The 25,624-nt window shown below is 37.5% G+C and overlaps 1 protein-coding gene and 1 long non-coding RNA gene across 4 annotated transcripts in view; one reads left to right on the top strand and one right to left on the bottom strand.

Moving 5' to 3' along the window:
* Nucleotides 1-24,616, top strand: part of LOC120486621 (SLAM family member 9-like) — a 62,354-nt gene extending 37,738 nt beyond the window's left edge. The window contains exons 1-4 of one of the 3 annotated variants that reach the window (XM_039682764.2): nt 9,041-10,110; nt 10,422-10,751; nt 11,678-11,968; nt 20,843-24,616. In XM_039682764.2, the coding sequence (XP_039538698.2) occupies nt 10,062-10,110; nt 10,422-10,751; nt 11,678-11,968; nt 20,843-20,967 (795 nt within the window). In that variant the 5' untranslated portion in view covers nt 9,041-10,061 and the 3' untranslated portion in view covers nt 20,968-24,616. Of the gene's footprint in view, nt 1-9,040; nt 10,111-10,421; nt 10,752-11,677; nt 11,969-20,842 lie in introns of those variants that run through there. The other 2 variants (XM_039682766.2, XM_039682765.2) reach the window with 2 other exon arrangements.
* LOC148995706 (uncharacterized) lies at nt 16,355-18,427 on the bottom strand. The gene is made up of 3 exons (XR_016146986.1): nt 18,141-18,427; nt 16,733-16,845; nt 16,355-16,554 (listed from the first exon to the last, which is right to left on the bottom strand). It is a non-coding gene; the product is annotated as an uncharacterized LOC148995706 (long non-coding RNA).
* Nucleotides 24,617-25,624: the final 1,008 nt, after the last annotated feature.

Raw genomic sequence — 25,624 nt, 5'->3', positions numbered from 1 at the left:
GGCAAAAGAACAGCGCTTTGCAAGACATGCAACGTTAAGATCGACAGTCAGATGACAACCTCCAATTTCGTCCGTCATTTGAAGAGCCATATTCTGCCCAGTAAGTGCTTGTCAATTTGTTAATGTTATCTGGTTAGCTCGTTCGTAGTTAGCTAGCTAATGTAAGTTAAAGGAGAACTCCGGCGCAAAATTACACATTGTTACCTAGTCAACCGTTATCTGAGATTTGTTTTCATGACTGCCGAATGTAAATAGTTTTATCTATAAAAACAGTTTAGCCTATAAGTGACGTCCGACATTCTGCATATTGTGTTATTTTGTTAAGCCCCACTAAAGGCATAAAAAACTGTAAAGCACAATCAAGTTTTCACACTATATTCCAAGACTTCTAAAGTCATTCAATAGCTTAATGTGTGGTAAAATTAATATTTTAGTCTCTAAGTTAAAGTTAACGGAAAGTCATCTCGCCTCAGTCATTCTCCATGCATCAGCATTAGCGCGTCGCGTTCGGTTGCGACAGTAACACGACGACACTCTCTTCAAGATCAATGTTCCCAATATTATACTTTCTTTGTAGATAAGGCATAAAGGTCTATGATTTGCATAAAATGACTATCTTGCTGGAGTGGAGTTTATTGCCCTTTAGAATACACTAAGCATTAGTGCTGCACGATTAATTATATCGCAGTCGTAATAGCGATCTCAAACCTATGCAATTATATAACGCAAAATGCCGCGATTTTAAATGAAATAAACAAAGTAGGGCTATTAGCGCAGCATCTCTTCTTTTTTGTCATCCTTTGACTAGTGTTACAAGATCCCCCTCTTATTGGTTCAAATGCCTTTTCGCATTTTGCACGACAAGAAGTGAAAAGCTGCCTGTGAGTGCCCTAGATTAGAATAGATGAGACTCGCATAATGCGCATGCACTGACCGTGTGCCAGCCCAGAATAAACAGTTCTCTTTCGAGCTTGAACGAACAATAGCACACACAATTATGCCAAAATGTGAGAGTTGTGAGTTGTGCTATGAGGCGCGTGTGAGATCCGCGTCTCGGCAACGGGTGCTCTTAAAGGGCCAGCAGCGAATAAAGCGTTCTTTCAGTAAAGTTAAAAGAACAAAGGGAAATTAGAAAATTACTCACTGATCTTGAGTAAAGAACTTTTGTAGCTTTAATAAGGATTATTATATATATAATTTATGATTCAGGCAGCGCAGACTGTTTCTGTACCTGTTAAGACAGGAAGGGCACAGGTAAATATGTTTTTTATTATGGGTTTATGTGGGGATTGTTTGAAGTTCACTTAATTTAAAAGCTGTTATATATTTTTTTTAAGCCTAATAATTTTTTAAAAAGTTGATGGCTTTCAATTGATGGAATCACTGTAATGTTGGTTTGGTTGATGGTTTATTGATCATTATAGGTGTTATCAATCATTTATTGTTGTTGTTGTTGTTTTTAGTTTGAGTTGAGAAATAAACATTAATCTGTGTGTGCATTTTACTTTAGAACCAAGCAAGTTGGACTCATGAAACCATTTTATTATATCGGAGTCGCAAATCGCAATTGCAATATTGGCTCAATAATGGCAATATGACATTTTCCCAAATCGTGCAGCCCTACTAAGCATAGATTATAGATACCATCCCTTCGCTATGTTCTTTTCAATGTGAAGCGTTGCGTGCTGTGACTTGGTGTTGCTTCAAGTGCATCATTCTGCACACGGGATGCGCATGATTGCTTATAATACTTTGGGGAGACAAGGGGGCGTGGCCTAAGGGAATATCACTCGTGATGTTAAGTGATGTTACCCCGCCATCGCTGATACAACCTTTAGCAGTCATGTTTTTGCTTATTGAGAGAGAGAGAAAGTGTGTGTGTGTGTGTGTGTGTGTGAGCAGTGGCAGTTCTAGGCGGGGGCCTGGGGGGGCCAGTGCCCCTGCGACAACAAGCTTGGACGCCCTTGTGGCCCCCCTAAATGTGGAGTCAGTGTGAAATATTTTTTTTATAGTGTGTCACGCATTGAGCATGACAGTCACTCGTTTCAGTCTTTTGTCTCACACTCCCGTCACACATTGTATTTCTCATGCGGAAAAACTATTAATAATATATTTAATATACGCAATTTCTCTGGCCGCGCCGCTCTCACGTGAGAATCAAGCGCGTCTCGCCTGGAGTTCAGCAGTCGACCCTGCTACGCATCAGCCAATCAAAAAAAGAGAAGTGCTACTTAATAGCCAATCAGAAAAGGGCACTATTGTATCTGGGTAAAATTTAACGCAACAACCAATGAAAAAAAAGCATATCCTGGAATTGTTCATATGATTCTGTTACAACATCTTCCGAAAGTTTCTTCACCCGTCCCACAGATGAAACTAATCACTGGAGCTCCGAACATCACTTGGAGCACGGAGTAAGTCATGATCTCCTGTTTTAATGTTACAACAAATTCACAACTTGTTTGACAAAAACTATGACAACTTGACTGATGTAAGATGAATCTTTCCCGTAGCGTAAGCTAGCTTACGCAATGCTCGTTCCCTCATCTAGAGAGAACCGAGGTTACGTTAGGTAATCGATTCGTTTCCCATTTAATTAGTATCAGTCTGTAACTTAGACAACAGTTTTACAGCCTGTTCACTGACAACACCTGCTCAGAACAAGTAGTCTAGGCCTAGTCATCTTATTACACGAATCACGATGACTGACATATTGTCACATTATAAACATCTCTCTCTCCAAATAGGCTTAATAATTTTATTAGCACTAGATAAATTAAAGTGTAATGCATAGTCGATATTAAAACATCTCTCTCTCCAAATAGGCTTAATAATTGTATTAGCACTAGATAAATTAAAGTGTATTGCATAGTCGATTTTATAGGTCACTTTTAAAATCATGTCATATTTTATAATTATATCCTGGCCAAGGATGCATTAATTATTGCTTCTGTCTTTCAAAGATGTCAGGAAAAAAACAATTATAAAAAAGCTCATTCACCCTGAGAGGAAAGCCCCCTATAAAGGCCAGTTTAGAGGATAATTTGCTGATCTTTTTGCAAAAAAAAAAAACCCCACAAAAATCGTAGATTAATTTGTAAAAATGATATATATATATATATATATATATATATATATATATATATATATACATACTGTATATTCAATGTAAAAAAATAAAATGGAAATTCAAATACAGACTGATATATGTAATGCAAATGTAAAAATATAATGGAAATGCAAATTGTTGGATAATTATAAACATGGTATTTTGCTTATTTATGCCTTCAGTGCAGTGCAGAAAATGATAAGGTCTAAATGTAACTGGCCCCTCTAACAGTACAACTGGCCCCAGCTTGGCCCCCCCAGTTGAAATGGTCTAGAACCGCCACTGTGTGTGTGAGAGAGAGAGAGAGAGAGAGAGAGAGAGAGAGAGAGAGAGAGAGAGAGAGAGAGAGAGAGGAGAATTGTAACAAAGTTTAATATTGTTTGTAAACTGTGTTTGAGAGAGAGGAAGGTGTTCAGAGAGTCTGTAGGATGTTAAGCTGTTATTTGTTTTATGGACTCAATGTTGAAAATTTAAAACATTTCACACTGTTGGCAGAAGTGAAAAATAAATAATTTTATGAAGCTACAATTTTGTTTGATTCCATGGTGTATTTTACTGAACATGAGTATTTACAATGCAAATTATTGTAATTTACTGGCAAATACTTATCTTGTCTTTTCATTTTATTAAGATCAGATTCTGCATGTAAAATTAAAATAATAAGGTGACTTGACTTGCACTTGACTTAACCTACTACAAGACTTGACTTGACTTGACATAGCCTGTGACTTGACTTGACTTGACTTGCCCCCCCCAAAAAAAAAATACTTGGGACTTACTTGAGACTTGACGGTTAAGACTTGAGACTTACTTGAGACTTGCGTGACCTGCGCCCATCTCTGCTCTAAGTTTTAAGACAGTTCAAATGGAAGTTGGGAATTATGGGTTGTTTGAATAAATCTCCTAGGAGAAATACATCAAATTACAACGCATGTGTTTACCAATCACCACCATACTCGGTGTGCATGAAGTCAAGACATTGAGGATGCTCAATTCCAGACGGATGTTTGATTTCTCGAACGGTTTGGCCGTGGCGAGGAAATGAATTTTATGACTGAAAAAGGACACATAAAATGTGTTAGAACTTTGCTCGTTTTACCTACAGTTACAAAACTTGCCACGTATATTGTTCTTGTCAAGCCGATCAACTTTCTAATTAACAGTAAGAAGCTCAGACCAAAAGAAAGTCAGATATTGTAGTTTTGGATGTGTATCTTGTCTGTATCAGTGTCTGTGTGGGGAGGGGGGGGGGTTGCTGGTGTCTTTGTGTGTGTGTGTGTGTGTGTGTGTGTGTGTGTGTGTGTGTGCGTGTGCGTGTGTGGGGAGGGGAGGGCTGTTGTCTGTGTTTATATGTGTGTGTGTGTGTGTGTGTGTGGTTGGCTGTGATTTTTCCTGCAAGTCCTTGTCTCTAAGTCCTTGTCTGTTAGCATAACAATTTTGTATTTTTTAAATGACAAAATATGCATATAACCCCCATCTTTTAAATGTATAGTTTTCTTTAAATAAAAGTAAGATTGTATTTGTAATTGAAGCTGAAAGAGTTTAAAATTCATGTGCTATATTTCAATGTATTTGTTTTCCTAAAAATTTTAAAACACTAACCTCATTCTCAGTCAAAGCGGGGGCTACATTTTTGCACGTCATGCAGAATAACCCTAAAGGCACCAAGGTGGCGGTGCCACCGGCTTTATATATATATATAGCTGCGAGCAGCGATGAAGGGCCAAAGCTGGCGGTACCGCCACCCCAGTGCCGTTTGAAGCAACTCGGGGTTTGACAAAAGTGGGGTTTAGGTAACTAAAGGCACCGGGGTTGCGTTGCCACCGGCTTGGGCCCGCAATCGCTGCTCGCAGCTATATTTACCTTTTGATTTACTTCTTTTGGAATGAGACATTTGTACCAGTCGCCCTTGTACAAATGTCTCTGGTTGTGTTTAGTATAATTTTAGACCTTTAAAATGATACTAAACACAATCCTTAACTATAATCATTCACATTAAAACCATATATATATATATATATATATATTCTTGTGTGAGATTTAAGTGTTACTGACAGAGAGAGAGAGAGATGTTGATGAAAATGTAGATGAGGTGCTCAAAGGAAGGGGGGTAGAGAGTCAAGTTTTGATTTCCAACGATATCCTTTTGTTTCATAGACCACTGGTCAGATATTTTCTCTTCAACCAGATTTTTAAGCCTTACACTCCTATGTGAGTCTTGAAGCTGACTTCTGCTGATGCAACTGTCTTCAGTAAATCTTTTCTTGAAATTATTATAATTCTTACTCCGGGTCTTCATTCAAACACCTGGTCCTTGGGTTCTTACTGTAAATCCCCTTACATCAGAACTGTGCCCTCTCATGGTGACTATGTGCCAAAACAAAAGGAGTGAATGGATTTAAAAATTCTATAAAATAGTACAATATGTAATAAGCTACAGCGTCCAAGGATCTGTCAAATCCAATAAATATATTCAGGTATATATACTCTAGAGTTATGAATATTTCTGCGCTGCGGGTCTGGGCTGGCTCTCGGCAGTGCGGTAAATTTATGCAAATGAGCAGCAACGAGATATGATGACTACAAGTGGAGTCCAAAAAGAGATCTTAGAAATTTACATTTTACATTTATGCATTTGGCAGATGCTTTTATCCAAAGCTTACACTGCAATCAAGGAACACATTTACATTCTTTATCCGTTCTTGAAACAACTTAGAAACAGCGTCAGTGAATGATCCTTAAAGGGATAGTTCACTTTGAAATGAATTTTTGATATGTTTTATCTTACCTTAAGGGCATCCAAGATGTAGGCGTCTTTGTTTCCACAGTATTTTCAATTTTGACATTTTTCGGTCAAACCGTTCTTGTCTGTCAGTCATATAATGCAGGTTTAGCGGGTCCACCTCAAAGAGCATGCACAGAGAAGTCAAAATTAAAAATGATTTAATGACTCGTGAATGTAAGTACACGTTGATGGCCTAAGACACGAAACGAGCGGTTTGTGTGAGAAAACCAACAGTATTTATATTGTTTTTACCTTGTGTAACCACAGCCACGTCCAAGTGATCTGAATCAGATGTCCAACTGAACCGAACTGAACTGTGTCCAACGTTCCGCCGGAAGTGATCGCACGTCGACATCACTCATTGTTTACACAGAGATTTCAGAAGTTTTACCTTTCACTAAACATATTTGGATATATCGAAATATGTTTAGATCTTCACAGTGAAAGGTAAAACTTCCAAAATCTCTGTGTAAACAATGAGTGGTTGTACCTCCAGGTTGTAAAACCTTATAAATGTGGATGGAGAGGCCCAGCCTGCCGCCATACAAATATCCTGGAGGAAAATCCAACTGGTCCAGGCCTATGAAGAGGCCATGCCTCTGGTGGAATGGGCTCTAATACCTAAAGGTCACCGAAGGCCTTGGCTCTGTTTCGAGGTGGCTAGGCCTTTAGTCAAACAGTGTTTGTGAGTTGGGGTGGGCACTGCACAATGGGCACATTTCCTACGTTTAAAACACACACTGCATGAACCGGTTTTATTGATGTGGGCGTGAATGAGTGCGTGTCACTGAACGGCTTATATGTAGGGGTGAACACTGGGAAGTGGGCACAGTTCCTACATTTATAACACATTCGGTGGGAGCTGGACAAACAGACATAATGCTCTTTTTGAGATTTATCTGGGTGGCCGTGAAAACGGCCTTGGGTACAGGCAAGCAGGTCGTGTAACAGGCTTGTTGGCTGTAAAATGCACTTCTCCAGCCGCCTCTGTTGAGGGAACTGAGAAAGTGAAGCGTGCTGTCTTTGATGGCGGTCCGGCCGTGGCGAGACTCAACCCTCTTTGTCTTCTCTGGGTGGTCAGGAAGACTTTGAGGCTCAGGCTTCAGCACCATCTTGGGCCTGGGATCCCAGGGATACCCCCCAGATGACGGCGCTATGAAGCTCGCGCCGGAGGTGGCGGTGGCGCTGTGTTCTGGTTATGCTACGTTCACACCGGACGCGAATAGCGCGTCAGGCGCGAATGATTTCAATGTTAAGTCAATGCAAAGACGCTTTACGCGCGTGAAAAATTCCTGCGGCGCGAATGAGGCATGGAGCGAGGCGCGGAAGGCGCGAATACGCCTCATTCGCGCGAATGGCGCGTCTGGCGCGTTAAGCGCGAATGATTCAGTTAGTGCCATTTGTGCATTCACGCGTTTGACGCGAATTCGCGTCTGCCGCCCGAGTTGAAAAATCTGAACTTTGACGTGAATTCGCGCCGCGTTAACCAATCAGGAGCCTAGCTGCTTGCTCACGTGGTGAAGTGTCTGGATGCTTCAATAAATTATTTTGTTAATATGACTAAATGCATGGTGGGATTATGCACAACAAAGCAAATGTTTTATCACTTAAAACATTATTTCTATATACGAGACATGTTCATTTTGTATTGAATGTTATTCATTCCATAGCTAGATTATATGAAATAGTATTATGTTGTAAAGACAATCAACATATGTGCATAAATTCGTGTCTGGACTTGAGAGAGAGAAAAAAATCACAGGACAGGTTAATAACTTTTGAAGGCTGGCTCTATTTATCATCAGAACAAAAAATAAATGACAGCTAGATTAGATGGATGAGGGCGAGGGTGATCCTCGCTCCGATGCGGGACAACATGTCATCAAACTGGGTGCGGGACAGGCGGAAGTACCGCTGACAGCGGCCGTCATGCAGCGCAGCTCCTGGAGCGAGCAAATGGTGAAACTCGCCAAACGGTTCGGCTCTGAAGGGTCCGGTGGACACAAATATACGGCGACGATGATCCCCACGCCGCTGTTCTGCTCTCCAGAGTAAATACAGAGCGGTAACTCTCTTGATGAATGCTCGGTCGACAAAAAACAATGGCCGCCAACGGATTTCGATCCTGACGCGCGTCACGCGCGTAAATTTTGCTTCAAACTTTTGTTTTTACGCGCGCCAGTTTCGCTCTTGACACACGAATTAACACAAAGTGGTCAAGCGTCAAACTAGACGCGTCAGGCGCGAATTTGACGCGCGATTCGCGTCCAGTGTGAACGTAGCATTAGGCCGCTACTTTTCCGAGCGACCTGTCGCGTAACTGGAGCACCTGGGAATGAAATGTTGCATGGCTTGTGATGTTTTCTGCACTTCTGAGAAGTGCTTAGTTAAGCCTTTAACTCCCGGGCCAAAGAGACTGGATGGAGACACAGGCTCGTCGAGGAAAGTGGCTATGTCGGACTCCTTCATGTCGGACAAGGTTAACCACAAGTGTCTCTCTAGATGACAGCGATAGATGCCCTGTTTCTCCCAATAGCCTGTGGATCGGACTTGGTGGCTCGCAGAGCTAAGTCCATGATGCTTCCTTCGCTCTCTGAGGCGGCAAAAGAACTTCCGCGTTGTCCCCGTCGAACTCGTGACGCATGGCGGGAGTGGTAGGGCGCTGGCCGGCCGTGATCAATGTGGGGGAATCAAAAAGCGATGATCCCGGGGAGTTAGCCGGCATGCATTCGCTCACAGAAGCAACCTCCAGAGTTCTCTGTGAATGGCACTTTTTACGGCGCGACCCAGACGAGAGAAGCGGATGGGCTGGCCGTGCCCTCATTGGTGCTTACGCCATGAACAGTCCCTCGATAGGTTGCAGCAGTTGCCGCAGAGCAACCAATAGGCTCACGCAACGCATTCTCATCCTTTAACGTCATATACAACGCTATATGCAAAAACGGCGCTATACTACGCACATGGCACCCGTTATCGTTAATATAACACGTGCTGTGAGGGCTAAGTTTAGGTGTGGGGTAGGGTGTGCGTGTCATATTCACGCTAAAGGATTTATGACGTCTTGGGTTCGCGTGTTAAATTAACGATAAAGGGTGCCATGTGCGTAGTATAACACCGTTCTTGCATATAGCGTTCTATATGACGTTAAAGGATGAGAACGGGCTGGCTCACTAGCCATCTTGCCAAGGTCTGCTCTGTGCAGCAAAGAGTTTTAGAGTAATGCAAAATTAAGGATACATTTTTTTGGCTTCAGTATTCTCTAGAAAAGCGATTTTCCCAGAGTACTCTCGTAAGAGAACTTGAAGGCCCTCTAACCTGTTTTGTGCATTTTGTGTCAATCATTCTGAAGCCTCTCTGGGCGCTGCCATACGCCTTATTCACGGCAGCGCCATCTTTGATTTTTAATGAGGATGAAAGCGAGGCTGTGAGGGATAGACTTGCATCTCTTCAATGGGCTGTACTGTTGTTTAATGTGTTTTCGGATTGTTCTGCTCATGAAACACTGGAAAAATATCTTTCCAAGAAATGTCAGTTGACAAAAAACTCCCGACAATGTAAGCTGTGGAAAATTGTAAGTAATCTAGCCGCTTTATTCAGCTTTTTACAGCGGATGCCATTGGAAACACGGTAAGTCTATCCCTCACAGCCTCACTTTCATACCTGTCATGGCACTGCTGCTCTGAATAAGGTCTATTGTAGCAGAAATTCACCTGCTATTAGCATTCCATTGACTCCCATTCATTTTGGCGTCACTTTGACAGCGAATAACTTTATATCGTAGACGTCCAAAGACTCCATTTGTCCATTATTTATTTCTAAAGAAATGCGACAATATATAAAAGGCTCCATTACTTTGTACCTTATGTCATGGACGATTTAGAAGCCGTTTTGTAAATATAGGCTAATGATGTAGGCTAGCTGTGGTAACGTATGAAAACACCATGTGAGCAGTCAGGGATCCAGAAAGTGTCCAACTTCGTCAACCCCGTCTCTGTTTGCAGCTCCTCCCCGCCTGCATGTGGCAACTTCTGCAGTGTCTGGTTGAAGGAGCGTGGTCTAATTTAGTTTGCAGGCAGTTAACAACAGATTGTTATCTACACATCTTTACAGCAGATGCACTCAGATACTGAAGTGTAGCTATTTCAGACCACTGAACTGTTGAAGAAAATGTTTTACACATTTGTTTTTTGCTGTCTGTGTTGTTGCTGTCTGGTTGGTGAGTTATAGATATATTTTATGGTTTATAGTTGGATGTTATTTGTGTTAAGCTCATGCACTTCAGTTCCACCGTCAATGAGTAAAAACTGTTTAAATGTAATATATAACACTAAAACAAAATGTAAACTATGTGAAGGTGTGTAAATGCAGATATCTGTTTTCCACCCTGCCATTTATTTCCCATAAGGCTGTTTTTATCTTTCTACTTTCTCAAACTTTGCAATCATTTCAAAACTAACAGTTAAAGCTTCATTAAAACAATGTAATGTTTAATGTGTGTCTGAGAGACTGTGTCTGTGTGTTCTTCAGGAGTGTTTGCTGGTACAGATGAACTGAAGTCAGTGTCAGTGATGGAGGGAGATTCAGTCTCTCTAAACTCTGATCTCACTGAAATACAGAAAGGTGAAGATATAACGTGGACATTTGGACCTAACAGGAGTCTTATAGCTAAAACTGATGGAGTGAAAAATACGATCCGTGATGGTCCTGATGGGAGATTCAGAGACAGACTGAAGCTGGACAATAAGACTGGATCTCTGACCATCATGAACATCACAAATAATCATACTGGAGTTTATGAAGTTAAGATCAGCGGCAGCAGCTCATCGTCTACACACAGATTCACTGTTACTGTCTATGGTGAGTAGAGAAACACAGCTCTCTCTATTGTATATTACAGAAGTGCCATTTTATTGTTATAATTAAGATGATTCAACTTTATTGTCATTGTACAAGTATAGATCTTGTAAAATATGAAAATGGTGGATTGGATCTTTCATTGGACATTGCACAATGCAGTTTGTTAAAATGCTTGCAGTGATGATCAGGATTTGGAGGGGATAGATGAACTATTTTGGTCTCCTCAAAAGTAAAGACACGTTTGTGCATTTTTATTATTCTTCAAACTTTGCCATGATAGTCTATAGCAGCTCAAAAAATTATTTTGATAAAAATTGTAAAACTTAGCATGATTTTTGATGATAGTCTGAAAAGTCTCCAAAACAACTTTGGGGTGTGTCAGTCATATAACACCACAGACTCATCAAATTTCAAAGCTAATAACTTAGCCTAGAAATATTGTTCTAATTACATGAGTTGCCATTTTTTTTAATGTTAATATTTTTTTCCATTGCTCCTCTTTTGTCCAGTCTTCCTCATAAGTGTCTCCAAGCCTTGTAAAACTGATTTTTTTGGATCAGGAATCATTCCAGTTCCACACCAAAGCAAAGTTGGTCAGGATGTTGCTTAGCAATACTTTGGTGTCTTTAGCTTAGGTATTTATTGTGTTCATACTTGTGTATTTGAGACTGATTATCATCACTACAGCCACTTGAAATATTTTTTCTTATTCAAGAGCAACAGCAGTGCTTTCATGTAATGACTCTCAACTGTTGTGTGGTTGTGGATAGACTTTGGCTCTTAATCATTGCGTTGTGGGTTTTAATCTCACACGCTGTTAAGATATGCCTCTATTCATTTGATTCTTTGCATTGTGCTTTGTAGAATGTAGGTCATGCATGACCTCAAAATTTATTCTTATATGTCTGTTCTTTCATGTTTTTCAGCTCGTCTGCCTGTTCCTGTCATCAGCAGTAACTCTTCTGACTGTTCATCATCAGGATCATCAGTGTGCAGATGTGTGCTGCTGTGTTCAGTGGTGAATGTGAGTCATGTGACTCTGTCCTGGTACGCAGGAATGAGTGTATTGTCCAGCATCGGTGCGTCTGATCTCAGCATCAGTCTCTCTCTACCTCTGGAGATCGAGTGTCTGGATGATTCCTACAGCTGTGTGTTGGCTTCTTCATTCACCAACTGGACCACACATCTCAACAATGATCTCTGCCAGACATGTCCAGGTACGTCAGCAGTGACATCACCAATTATTTACTGAGTTTGCGTTCCTGGTCACTGATTTAATGTATTTTTATCTACAAAGTTATTAATGGATTTGTTGATGTTCTTGGACACTGATTGTTTCTTCAGGAAAACGTTTTAAGCAAGTTTAACTTAACTTTACTGTCAAACTTATCTTGGCTTTTCTATCTGCTGAGATGCTTTCATTGTTTCATTGTCATTGTTTTTTTTTTCCTCCAGTAATGTAATACTTCCTCCCAGAAACACATATTAAAACACTGTGTCTCTGTGGCAATTGCAAGTAATTATTGCTCTGTTTTTTTGAGTGCCTTGACCTAAACCCCTGGTCAGAGGCTGACTCCACTGGCAATATTTGAAAAGTGCTGGAAAAGTGGACAGAGCCCATCGGAAGGGGGTTTGCACCTGAGACAGGTCTCTCTGTAGGCAAGGGCGTGGTTAGCTGGTTCCCTCTTACGTCACAGGGTACCACAACTTCCAATAGGAAAATTCAACTGCATTAGCCAACGTTCAACCTGCAGAGGGCAGCACTCAGATTTTTTTTTTTTACCATATAGATCATTTTGCAAGATGAAAACAACACTGGTCCAGAAGCACTTCCTGTTTCAGTTTTTTAACACTACATAAAAGCTGGGATTAAAATACAACCAACAAAACATGTAAAACTGAATCAAAAAGTTAAACAAACATCTTTAAGATGTTTTCTTTACATGTGAAATGAAGAAAACAGTTACAAACTGAAACAGGAAGTGTTTCTGGACCAGTGTTGTTTACATCTTGTGAAATGGTCTATATTGTTGAATTAAAACACTTTATACCCAAATGTAAAAAAAATAAATACTTGAATCAATGAACGGCAATAATAAAGCCCCAGTCTTACAGATCACTAACTGAAAAAAGTTATTTTAGGGTTTAGTTGTCAGGTTTGTGCAGGTTGCTGAAGACGAGGACACTTGAACTTCAATGTAGTTAATTTATTTACAAACTAAGCTTCTAGAAACATACAGGAACAAATGAAAACTCTCCAGGAATTCAAATACACACAACCATACATGGATGACGACCAACAAACACTGATGGAAAACACAGGTCTTAAAAGAACTGGGACTAATGGGATAATTAACTGAACACAGGTGATGGGAATAACTAATTAGACAGACAGGGAAAAACTAACAGGACTAAACCAAAAATCACAAAGACAGGGGGAAACAAGATCACAGAACTGAACTACATTTAGGGGCGATATATCGCACGATATTGTTATGCGCATCTAATCAGTAAAGCCGGTTCCTTGATTAGTATTAAATCACCTTCACCTGCTTTCAGATGGAGCGGCAATTATTACAAAGAGTATTATTATTACGTATCGCCAACGATATTTAATGTGATATGGCTCAGCTTGTCAGTGAACTACGGCTCTTCGTACACAGCAAAAACTCCTGTGTTAAATTAACACACCTGGGAGTGTATACGAGTAAAACACTCAAGAGTGTTAATTAATGTTAAAGGAGCTGTATGTAAGAAATTTATTTCAAATAATCATAAAATGGCCCTGATATGTCGCTAGACATTAAGAAATCATGTTCATTTCAAATACTTATATCACTGACAACTGTAGTTCGGGCAGGATATTGTCATTTAAAAAGTGAAGTTGCAGCCCTCAACTGTCATGTTTTGTTTTTGTGTGATGCTCCGCCCTCCACCGATCTACCAATCACGGACTCAGCAGTGTTGCAGCATTCGAGTTGCCAGCTCTGCTCTAGTTACCACAGCTGCAGATACAAACGTGCAGCCTATCTGGCAACCTCGAGTCAGGGGGGAGGGGGAGGGAATATACCACTCTAGATTAATTTGACAGTGATTGCAGTACCAGTTTTGGCCACAATCTTACATACAGCTCCTGTAATGTTAAATGTTTCTTTTAGGCACACACAGATCTCACGATTCACTCAATGCATCTCAACAATGGTGACGAACAGAATATTCAATCAGGAAAAGTAAATTACATAGACAATTCAGATTCATACCGCAATGCATGATGGGAGACATTAATGAGTTGTGATTGGTGGCAATGAGGATTATTATTGTCACCATGGTTGAGATTCACAGGCTGATTATTGATGTCTGTGTTTCTAAATAAATGCATTTGAAAGTAAATTGATCATAACAATTATTATTAAATGCTTTGGATTGTAAGAAAAACACGATTATCATATGCTGTAGAATCACGAAACTGTTGCTAACAAGTTAACCCCCTGAGCCCGACGGCATCGTCAACGATGCCACACGTCACCTCTGATAAATGTTTACATAATTCGATGACAGATTTATCGATTTTCTTACCGTTTTTTCCAGCAGAAAGCTAACGAGCTAGCCATCACGGGGGTGTCTTTGGTGTCTTTCTAGCCTTTACAGAAGGTTTTCTATTCAGCCTGCAACTTGTGCTTCCTTTTAGAGGTTTTCAGCAATAAATCCAAACGCTTTATGTCAAACTTTGATAATCTTGAAGTCCATAATTCATAAATATTCGGTAATTTTTGCAGCTAGCTCAACGCTAGCGGCCATTCTGGATATCACGTGATGGTTTTTGACCAATTACAGGCTGATCCGTCGTAAACATTGGTGTGCGTCATTACGCATGAACCAAGCGCTGATATAGTGTAGAGAGATAGAGAGACTCACGGAGACGCGCGATTCACAGAGAAACACAGCGAAATGGACGTAAATAAAGCGCTGGTCTATTTTGGTGCATTGCAGGATGAAGGATTTTCAGGAGAACAGAGCTTTTTGACAGATGAGGAACTAGATTACCAGGATAGACCCAGCTGAAGTGCCATTTAATTATTTACTGTAAAAAAGTATTATAGTAGTATAAATGTTATAAAAGAATAAAAAGAACATAATAAATAAAAGAATAAATAAAATAGAAATGCAAAACCTGTGATGTGGCCCTCTGTGTGATTGCTGATAGGAACTGTTTTGAGGCTTGGCACCAGTGAATTTCATGAGGCCGCAAACGCCTGGACTTCTTTTGGAAAAATGTCAATAGTTTTTGTTCTGTACAAGTTATAATGTTTATTTCTGGACTCCACCCAGGTGAAAAGGAAATGTATTTAAATTGTACTTATTTTAATATACTTAATGTATTTTAAGTGCACCGTATTAAATATGTATTAAATGTGCTAAATTGAAACAACTTCAAGTATATTAAGTGTACTTTAATATGTATTTAAGTTCAATTTTAAGGTAATAGTAATATATTTTATTATACTAAATTGTGCTAAAATGGAACCATTTTAAGTACATTTAATGTAATATAATAGCACTTATTTAAAGTGTATTTTAATACACTTTAAATCGACTTTAGAAATACAGCATTAGTATATTTTAGCTTCACATTAATGCGTTCTAAGTATATTTTAAATATAATTTCAGCTTATTAATAATGTATTTGTAGAACACTATAGGACCCACTATTAACATATTAAAAATATATTTTTTCCAAAAACCATTTAATATAAAAATAATATATTTTAATGTATTAAAAATACAGTTAAACATTTTAATTCAACAAAACCCAGTAAAAAAAATATTTCTACAAAACACACAAACACTCTTTGAAAGATAAACTTTAATGCACTACATCAGTAAAGCATTATGAAAACTAAACAAAATACATTAACATAAAATGCATTGATTTGCAGAGGTATTAAACAGAACAATAAATAAATAAATAAATAAACTAACTGAAAGGAGTAGTTCACTTTTAAAAAAAACTTTTGCTGATAATTTACTCACCCCCATGTCTTTCTTTCTTCAGTCAAAAAGGAATTAAGGTTTGATGAAAACATTCCAGGATTTTTCTCCATATAATGGACTTCAATGGGAACAAAACGGTTCAAGGTCCAATGGCTAACAGTCAATTTGTCGTGAAAGCATGAGAATTGCTCAATTGCGAGAGTCTCGTGCTGAATGCTTGAGAGTTGGCAGCCCTGACAAATCTTTTTTCGAGTCAATTCATTCATTTCGTTCGTTGAATGAACCTAATGACTCGGAAAAAGATTTGTTAATTTTGATGAACGAGTTTGAATAGGAGAGTTATGAACATGCATAACAGAACAGAGCAAGGCGACCATTTGAGCTTATAAAACTTAAACGTTTTTTTTTTTTTTTTTAATGACCGATCGTTTCACTTGATAAGACCCTTATTCATCGTCTGGATTCGTTTAAAGCGCTTTGAACAGTTTGCACAGAAACTGTCTTTTGGACCTTGAACCGTTTGGTTCCCAATGAAGTCCATTATATGGAGAAAATCCTGAAATGTTTTCATCAAAAACCTTAATTTCTTTTCAACTGAAGAAAGAATGACATGGATATCTTGGCATGGGGGTGAGTAAGTTATCAGCAAAAGTTTTTTTTTTTTTTTTAAGTGAACTAATCCTTTAAGTCAAACAAAGTGAAATACAATAGCAAAAAGTAAAGTGGCCAAGTCGTGAGTAAAAAGAGAAGTTCGTGACTTGTTCAGTCTGCCATAGACTCTTTTGGGGACATCAGAACCACCGAGGGAAATCTGGAAAGAATAAAAAAAAAAACGAGCATTAGTATAAACTTGTTCATTTATAATTCTAATAAAAAGCTGTCACTTTGTTACTTAATTCAGAACACTTACTGAAGTATTAATGCACAAAAAGTCAGATATAATTATTATAACAAATAGGATTTTTCTTTATCATAAAGAATTTTCTTACCATTTCTGAGGTTTCAGGAAGACACAGCTCAGATGATCTTGGGCTTGAGCTGAATGAACCTCGTTTCATGGACTCCAGGGCCTCTTTGAGAGATTCTAATATCCCTGGAAGCTCTACAAGAAAAAATAAAGTCGCATGTTATACAAAGTTAGGGCAGAACAAACACTAGTTTGTGTTCTTCATATATAATTTGTATTTTGTTTAAATGGTGAAACATATTTAATGAACCATTACTGTAACTTCCACGCTATTATTAAAGTAATTATTCATTATTAATAAAGACAGAACATTCTGTTGAAAGTTACAAGTTGGTGACAGCTGATAACGACTTGATTAAATGTAAAAAAGCTGAATACCACACATAAAATCTTATAAATCAGTCCTTCGAGAAAAACACGATTATGCGATTGCATAATGGGCTTTATGCACAGCTGCACTACTTCCTGTACTTCAGCCAGCTCCTTGTTTTCTGTCTGCCATTATTAGTCAAATTGATTAATGCAGGTGTGCTAGACCTCAGTAGTCATGGCAACAATAATCAGACACACCTGAATTAATCAATTTGGCCAATAATGCAGACAGGAAACAAGGAGCTGGCTGAAGTTCAGGAAGTAGTGCAGCTGGGCATAAAGCCAATTCAATGCATAATCAGGCAAAATACATATTCATGCAGGGGACGCAATTTTTCAAATATGTGTTGATATAATAGGTCACTTAGCTACTTAGCTGCTACATGACACACTATTGACTGTTTTGTTGTTTTTCACCAATAAAAAGTTACAAATCAAGAGGATCAACTACTACTTACTCGACTTGACCTCATCTACTCACAGGTTTAATAAAAAAAATGTCTTTGCAATGTGCAAATTCCTTGGCTAGGCTAAATATTAAATATAAAATCTCTCATTTCATTATTTAACATCGTTTTAATTTCTCAGTGCAAGATATTTAATAATTGGTTTTGTGATAGCTTATAGTTGGTGATTACAACTTAATTTATTTATCGAATTGACATGAAAACTGACAGCCTACTAATAATTAATTAGATTTTACTATGAATTAAATATCACAAATGTGTAAGTTTTACTAGAGCTTAAAATATATTATAATATTTAAAACACAAGAAGTCACTTAAGGACAATCAAGCCTGTTGTGTAATCACCATTAATAACCTTTTTTTCTTCAAACACAGTGTGCAATGTTTTTATAGTTGTTTTATGTCACTGTCTAGATCTATAACATTAAGTTGATAGACGTCAATGGATAAACGTTAACTCGCTTTAGTGTCAAATCAACAGAAATGCCAGTAATCCACAGAACATCGTCATCAACTTCTGAAAATATTTTAAACTAAACCCAAAGTGAGAATAAAGCCAATTATACTAATCACTTAAACTAATAAACTTACCACCAAGAAGTAAGATCTTTTCTGGCAGTATCTTGCTCTGTCCATGTCGTGGCGGCGCAGCTCTGCGTTGTCCTCTTCACTTGCTAAATTGTTCGCGGGAGCTGACGACCTGGTAATCTGCTCGTGTGTTCTCTCAATATTAGATCGGTGCTATCCACATTCACTAGGTCCGAGTCAGTGAAATAACAAAGCAAAATTTGGAAAATACATGATTTCTGTTGAAATATCCGAAGCTATAATGGAATACCACAGACAGTCAGTATCCGCTGTCCGCGCCCCGCCCAACATGCAAGTTCAAATGGCAGTGTGTGATTGGACAATTGCCGGCAAGCTTGTTTTGAAAAGATTGGCTCTGATTGGTCCAAATGAATGCAACTGGAAATACTAACTAACTAACGGCCACAAAAAAAGAAACAACTCTGTTAATATAAACATAACATGCTTTATAAACAGGTTTTTTATTCATTTTGGCTAAACAAATGTAAGAGTCAAGCTTTAACAAATTTATTTAGTTTTTCTAGTATGTACACCTGATCTTTTATGTTGATGTGTGCAAGTACTGGTATTCACTTGTTTTGTGGAAAATACTATTTGATTAATTAATGCAGAAGTATATAAGTGCATTACTTGTAATTTTTAAACTTTATATATATATATATATATAGATATATGTCTCATTTGTTTTTCACAATATTTTTTTAAAGCAGGGCTGAAGCACATGCTACAGTATAACATAAATATTAAAAATATATTGCTCTAGTCCTATACAAGGTTAAATAAGTTATAAGGTTACAAATTGCTATACACACAAAGTAAACACAAAAAATACTTTAATTTAGCAACAAGTATGCTTTCTGTAAATACACTAAAATTTCACTAAAACTATGTTTGTTTTTAGCATATTTCTAAAAGTGTAATTAAGTGTATATTTATTAGCATTGCGTTTCTAGTAAAACATTTTTAAATACAATTAAAATATGTTTGTATTTATCATATTTCTTAAAAATGTAATTAAATACCAATGTACTTCTAGTACACTTTTTAGAAACATATTTAAAGCATGATTGTCATTAGCATATTTATTAAAAATATAATTAAGCATACATTTATTACCAATGTACTAATAATATACTTTTTTAGAACTACATTAAAAGTATGCTTTTCTATAGTGTATTTCTTAAAAGTGTATTTAAACATATATTTATTACCAATGTAGTTCTAATACACTTTTTAGAAATACATTAAAAGTATAATTATCATTAGCATATTTATTAAAAATATAATAAAGCATACATTTATTACCAATATATTACTAATATACTTTTTATAAATACATTAAAAGTATGCTTTTCTATTGTATATTTCTTAAAAGTGTAATTAAATATATTTTTATTACCAATGTACTTCTAGTATACTTTTTAGAAATATACTAAAATGCAATAAAATAAATTTTTAGTACACTTTAAATAAGCATGTTGTAAATACAAATGTATTATAAACACACTATTTGTATTTCAAATATATTTTTAATACATTTAATACAACGTCTTTTTCACCTGGGCAAAGACATGAACAAACTATTTTCCAGAGGAAAATTGCTTAGCTTTTATTTATTTGTGTGTGATTTCAATAAATAATTGAGTGATTCCATTTCCGATTTATTTTTTAATTTGTCTTTATGGTCCCATAACTTATTTTACATTCAGGTGACATCAATGTAACAAAAATATGCTGAAAGTTCAATTTGTCCTGAAAAAAAAGAGGTGTGTCAATTGTCTGTGCACCAAAGGGTTGATATTTTACAAGCTTTTAGTAAATGACACCAGACGGAAAATTTATTGTAAAAATACCCTTAGGTCTCAGAGGGTTAAAACAAATTATCTGAATAAGTTTCATTTTTCAGATCACAGCATGATTGTCAAAACATAACCAACACTATCAGATCACATTTTTCTTTGTTCATTTGACTGTTGTAAATCAATAACAGCAGACAAACAAATTTTAAAGTGAAAGTCTAAGTGTCAAGAGCCCAACTAAAGCAAACACTGATCTCCATAACGGTGACTTATAATTTGTGATTTTCTCCTTCAGAGATTCTGCTTGTTATCATCAGGTGTCTTCAATAATGGTCAATCATCACTCAATTAATCACTTAATTATCTCATTAACTTTAACACTCTTGAGTGTTAATTTAACACTCATATCTGCATCATATCGTCCATCTGAAAGCAGGTGAAGGTGATTTACTACTAATCAAGGAACTGGTTTTACTGGTTAGATGCACACAACAATATTGTGTGATATATCGCCCAGCCCTAGTCTGAAGTACATCATACAAATAAACATTTACAATTTACGCAGCGTCCGAACTTTCATTGCGATCCATTGTTTTCCTATTATTTAAATTGGCCGCTCTCCTTCCTGTTACGTCACGTCCGATTTGGCATTTTCAGATGCGGAAGTAAAATTTACTCACAAAAATGACTCTAGAAGCCCTAATAGCATATTTATAACTAAGTATATATTTAAATGTATTTCCTACATTATTTTTCTGTACATTGACTCACAGGGGGCTCTAACCTGCAATATGCCCTTTAACATTTAATGAAAAATAAATACAGTATTTTGTCCCTCTTTTAACTGAAATGCTGTTGTTGTCCAAATCTTCTGTTCTGATTCGTATTGTTCTTTTATATCCTCAGACTGTGTTTTCTGTTGTCATGTTTCTGAAGTTGTCACCCGATTGGTCATCTCTGCTCTGGTGGGTGTGGCTGCTGCCTGTATTGTGGTGTATGACATCACATCCAGAAAACAGGAGAGAACATAACAGACACCTTCATCATCATCATCATCATCATCAGACCCTCACAGATTAATCATATAATGTCACATTGTGAGGAGGAGGAGGAGGAAGAGGGACTTGACTGGGGCTTTGCCAGAATATTTTTAAATTCACAACACAACTTCAATCAGTTGATCTTGAATATTTCAATGATTAATCCCTTTTCTTTTATTACTGTAACACTTATTCTGTTATATAACTGAGAATAATGGGATTGCTGGTTTATTTTACTCTATGGTTTTCTTTGGTTTATGTTTTTCTTATTAACATTACTATTAAGCAGTGTTGTAGTACTCGAGACTCGTCTCGGACTCGGTCTCAAAACCATATTTTAATGGTCTTGGTCTTGTCATGGACTCGTGTGCATTTGGACTCGGAATTGACTCGTACTCGAAAAAAAATTTTTTTAGGACTCGGACTTATTCCCGAGTCCACTCGAGTTCAATTCAAAATATTTTTCATGATTATTAATGTATGTTAATAAAATATTTCTTTAAATTGATTGACACGCCCAGTGATTGGTGATTTTCTAGTCCGCATGACAAATTGTAATAAAATTACTTTTAACACCACCTACTATGTGGCCTTTTTACCCTAAACTGAACATATTTTTTAAACTCTAAGTAAATTCAGTAAAAAAAAAAAGGATTTCTCTAAGTAAATAAAAGTAAATTAGGTAATCAACCCTCACTGGTCTCGGTCTCGACTCGGACTTGACCGTCTCTGGTCTCGGACTCGACTCGGACTCGAATCTATCTGGTCTCGGTCTCGACTCGGACTCGAGTGAGGTGGTCTCGACTACAACACTGCTATTAAGTATCACGTAAGTTTTGTTTATTATTCTATGACAGTGGTGGTAACACTTTAGAATACGGTTCCTTCGTTAATGAATAACTACACAGGAACAAATGAGTAACACACACTCAAAAAAATTATGTGTTGGCTTTACTTAACTTTTTTTGTAAACAGGTTCCACATAACTTGGTTTCGTTAAACAAACATAATTTGTTCATGTAACTTCAACATCATGGAAGTCATTTTAAGCCATTCAATCAAACTGCGCTGAGTGTTAAATGAACACTGAAGCAGTGTTAAAATTAATGAGATAATTAAGTGAAAAATTGAGTAATGATTGAGCATTACTGAAGACACCTGATGATAACAAGCAGAATCTCTGAAGGAGAAAATCACAAATTATAAGTCACCGTTATGGAGATCAGTGTTTGCTTTAGTTGGGCTCTTGACACTTAGACTTTCACTTTAAAATTTGTTTGTCTGCTGTCATTTATTTACAACATTCAAATGAACAAAGAAAAGTGTGATCTGATAGTGTTGGTTACGTTTTGACATAATCATGCTGTGATCTGAAAAATGAAACTCTTCAGATGATTTGGTTTATCTTGTTATTATCAACAGTTTAGGGGTTCTACAGCATATCTGTATTTTTCTTATAAGCTAAAATATTTAATAAAAATTGTTCTGATCAAATCACTTTTATCTTTATTTAGAAACACAAATATCAATAATCAGCCTGTGAATCTCAACCGTGGTGACAATAATAATCCTTGTTGCCACCAATCACAATTCATTAATGGCTCCCATCATGCATTGCGGTATGAATTAATTATGATCTGAATTGTCTATGTAATTTACTTTTCCTAATTGAATATTCTGCTCGTCACCATTGTTGAGAAGCATTGACTGAATCTTGAGGTCTGTGTGTGCCTTTAAGATTTTTTTTAAACAACTTTTAAGAAATCCTTTATATTATGTTATATCTCAAATTCTGGATATTTATACAGAATCTCAGTTATACTGTAACCAACAGAATAAATCACAAACATATATTTCAAATGATGAATGTCATTATATAACCAACACCATTAAATATTTTTTTCTTTGTTCATCTGGCAGTTATAACTCGGATACAACAGCCAGGGGCGCTGCTAAGGATTTTGGGCCCCATGAAAAGAATCTTAACAGGGCCCCCAGAAAATAAACAATACACAGTTGGGGTATTTTTAGATCTTAAAAAGCATTTGACTTTTTCTAGAGAAAAGGAGATTAGAGATCTTACAAGAGAAACTGAAAAAAAAATATGAAGCAAGAGGGGTAGCTCACTCTTGGATAAGTAATTATTTAGAGAAAAGTCATCAATATATCCAAATAGATAATTGAAGGTCACAATTGGTGCAGGTACCATGTGGGGTTCCCTAAGGCTCTGTGCTGGGCCCATTGCCTTTTCTGTTATCCATTAATGACATATGTAAGGTTTCCAAAGTACTAAAATTGATATTATTTGCAGATAATACAAACTTATTTTGTTCTGGTGACAATCTGAAACAACTTCTGGATACAATGGAAAAAGAAATTGTACTGCTAAATATTGGTTTGATTTGAATAAACTAACATTAAATTTAAGGAAAACAAATGATTAATGAAGTTGAAATAGAAAGGGTGTCAGAGATTAGATTTCTTGGAGTGATTATAGACAATAATTTAAACTGGAACGGACACTTAACATCAACACTGAACATTGAAAATAAGGGAGATTTCCCGGATTCCATCCCCAAAATAAGGGATTTTTTTTACACGATTCTTAACCACAAACTCTAAAAATAAAGCACTAATCATTAAAAGTCTAAATAATTTATAACTAGCCTACATATGTGCGAGAGAGAAATTATGCACCTTATGCCCCTTTTTACAAGATGTAATATTGGTCTCTGGTGTCCCTAGAATGTATTTGTGAAGTTTCAGCTCAAAATACCCCACAGTTAATTTATTATAACCATTTGAAAATGTCATTTTGGGGCCTGCTTAAAAATAACCTGTTTCGGAGGTATACGGCTTTAAATGCAAATGAGCTGCATATCCCCACCCTGCCTTTGGATGAGGGCGTAACTTGATACCTATGGCAGTCAGTAAGCAGAAGGGCTAAGAGAGTGAGAGACGCGCTGTTTTGAATGTCATTCAGCGTACGTTTGAATCGGAATATATAAATAGCACGAAGAGACTCCGGCAGAATAAACATAAATGAGAATGGACCAGTACGTCTCGGTATGGTTATTTGATACATTTATGTACTTTAGCGTTGTAATCGCGTTCCCTTTGAAATGATGGGCATGTGCAACACACACACACAGACACACAAACACTAATGCTGGCGCAATTTTTTTGAAATTACATACACATACTGTGATAAAGTTTGCTACGTACAAGCGAAATTACATTTATGCGAGGGACGGGGACCTGTGGCGTCATGTTTACTTGTCATATGGGTGCTTCTGTGGCAAATGTGAGAAGATGGCTAACATACAGAACAACAACACATATGCAGTTTTTAATACAATATCTTTAAATTTATATAAACGTGTGGTTACACACTATACAAACAAGGTTTAAATTATATAGCCTACACAGACATCCTACAACGACAACAACTTTAGACGCATTTGTTGTTGAATTGGCTGACATTGACTGAAAAGACTATTTGCTCAAAAATCATAAAACACACTTACTGTTACTGGATGTGACGGTGGATCGCAAACAGTAGATGACGATCCACACTTGAGGATTAACTTTTAAGCTACAACAACAGGATTAACCCACGAGTCCACGACAGAACATTTATATTTCCAAGAGACATTACCGGCTGTCCTCGTTGAAACAATGGAGGAGGATGTGTAAAGATCACCGAGGGCGGGGTCTAGGCCACAACTACACTGTCAATCAAACCCCTGTCTCCCGTTCTACGTCACAAAGAGCTGAATCTCAGAACAGCTCGTTCTGAGGCAGTGCATATGATTTATTGAGATTGTAAAAAAAAAACACTGGGTGGATTTTTATCATTCTAGGGTGGTTTTGCTCACACACTGCCAACACACATTTATGTTCAAACACCATGTAAAAGTGAATTTTCCATAATAGGTGCCCTTTAAATACTAATATCAGCTTACGAGGGAAACGGAGGCGATGTTAGTGTGATCAGAGCGCGCGCTGACACGGATCAGCCTTGTTTATTCTTGGCGTGCGAGCGCGGCAAGTGACAAGTTCGGTGCGCAAGACCGCCAAGACCTCGTTTCACTTAGCAGTGTCTTAGCTGTGTGCACAGCTTTTTTGTAACAGTGCGCGGCACCGCATGATTAGCCTCCGAGGATGAACGACTTCACGCCGAATCTGTCCAAGTGTGTACGTCTCACACAATCAGAGTGTAAAAATACGTTCCCTGGATACAATTTGGGTGGACTGAACCATTTTATGAGAATTGAGAGGGGGAGAGGGGCCCACGGACGTTTGTGTTTCCTAAACAAAATCATTTTTTGACGCCAGGAAACAGCAAATAAAGTAATTTAAAGTTAATAATTTTAACAATCAAATATATTTTTTAGAACCACAATTTTATTGGGGGCTTCTCTGGGCCCCCTCTTAGTCATGGGCCCCGAGAATCGTCATCGTGACTGGGTAACAATGTGTAATTAGACCAAAGGTTCATTTTGCGCCGGAGTTGTCCTTTAAAGGAGCTAAACGCAAGTCTCTGAGTTTTTGCAGAACTACGCCCCCTCTGGCGACAAGCGAAACTGCAACCAGAGCTGTGCGCGTTCATGGAGGAACACACACACACATACGCACGTTTGCACGA

This window comes from Pimephales promelas, chromosome 2 (genome assembly GCF_988280905.1).
Source record: "Pimephales promelas chromosome 2, fPimPro1.hap1.1, whole genome shotgun sequence".
In the NCBI taxonomy this organism is placed as follows: domain Eukaryota; kingdom Metazoa; phylum Chordata; class Actinopteri; order Cypriniformes; family Leuciscidae; genus Pimephales; species Pimephales promelas.
This window is presented reverse-complemented; position numbering and strand designations above follow the sequence as displayed.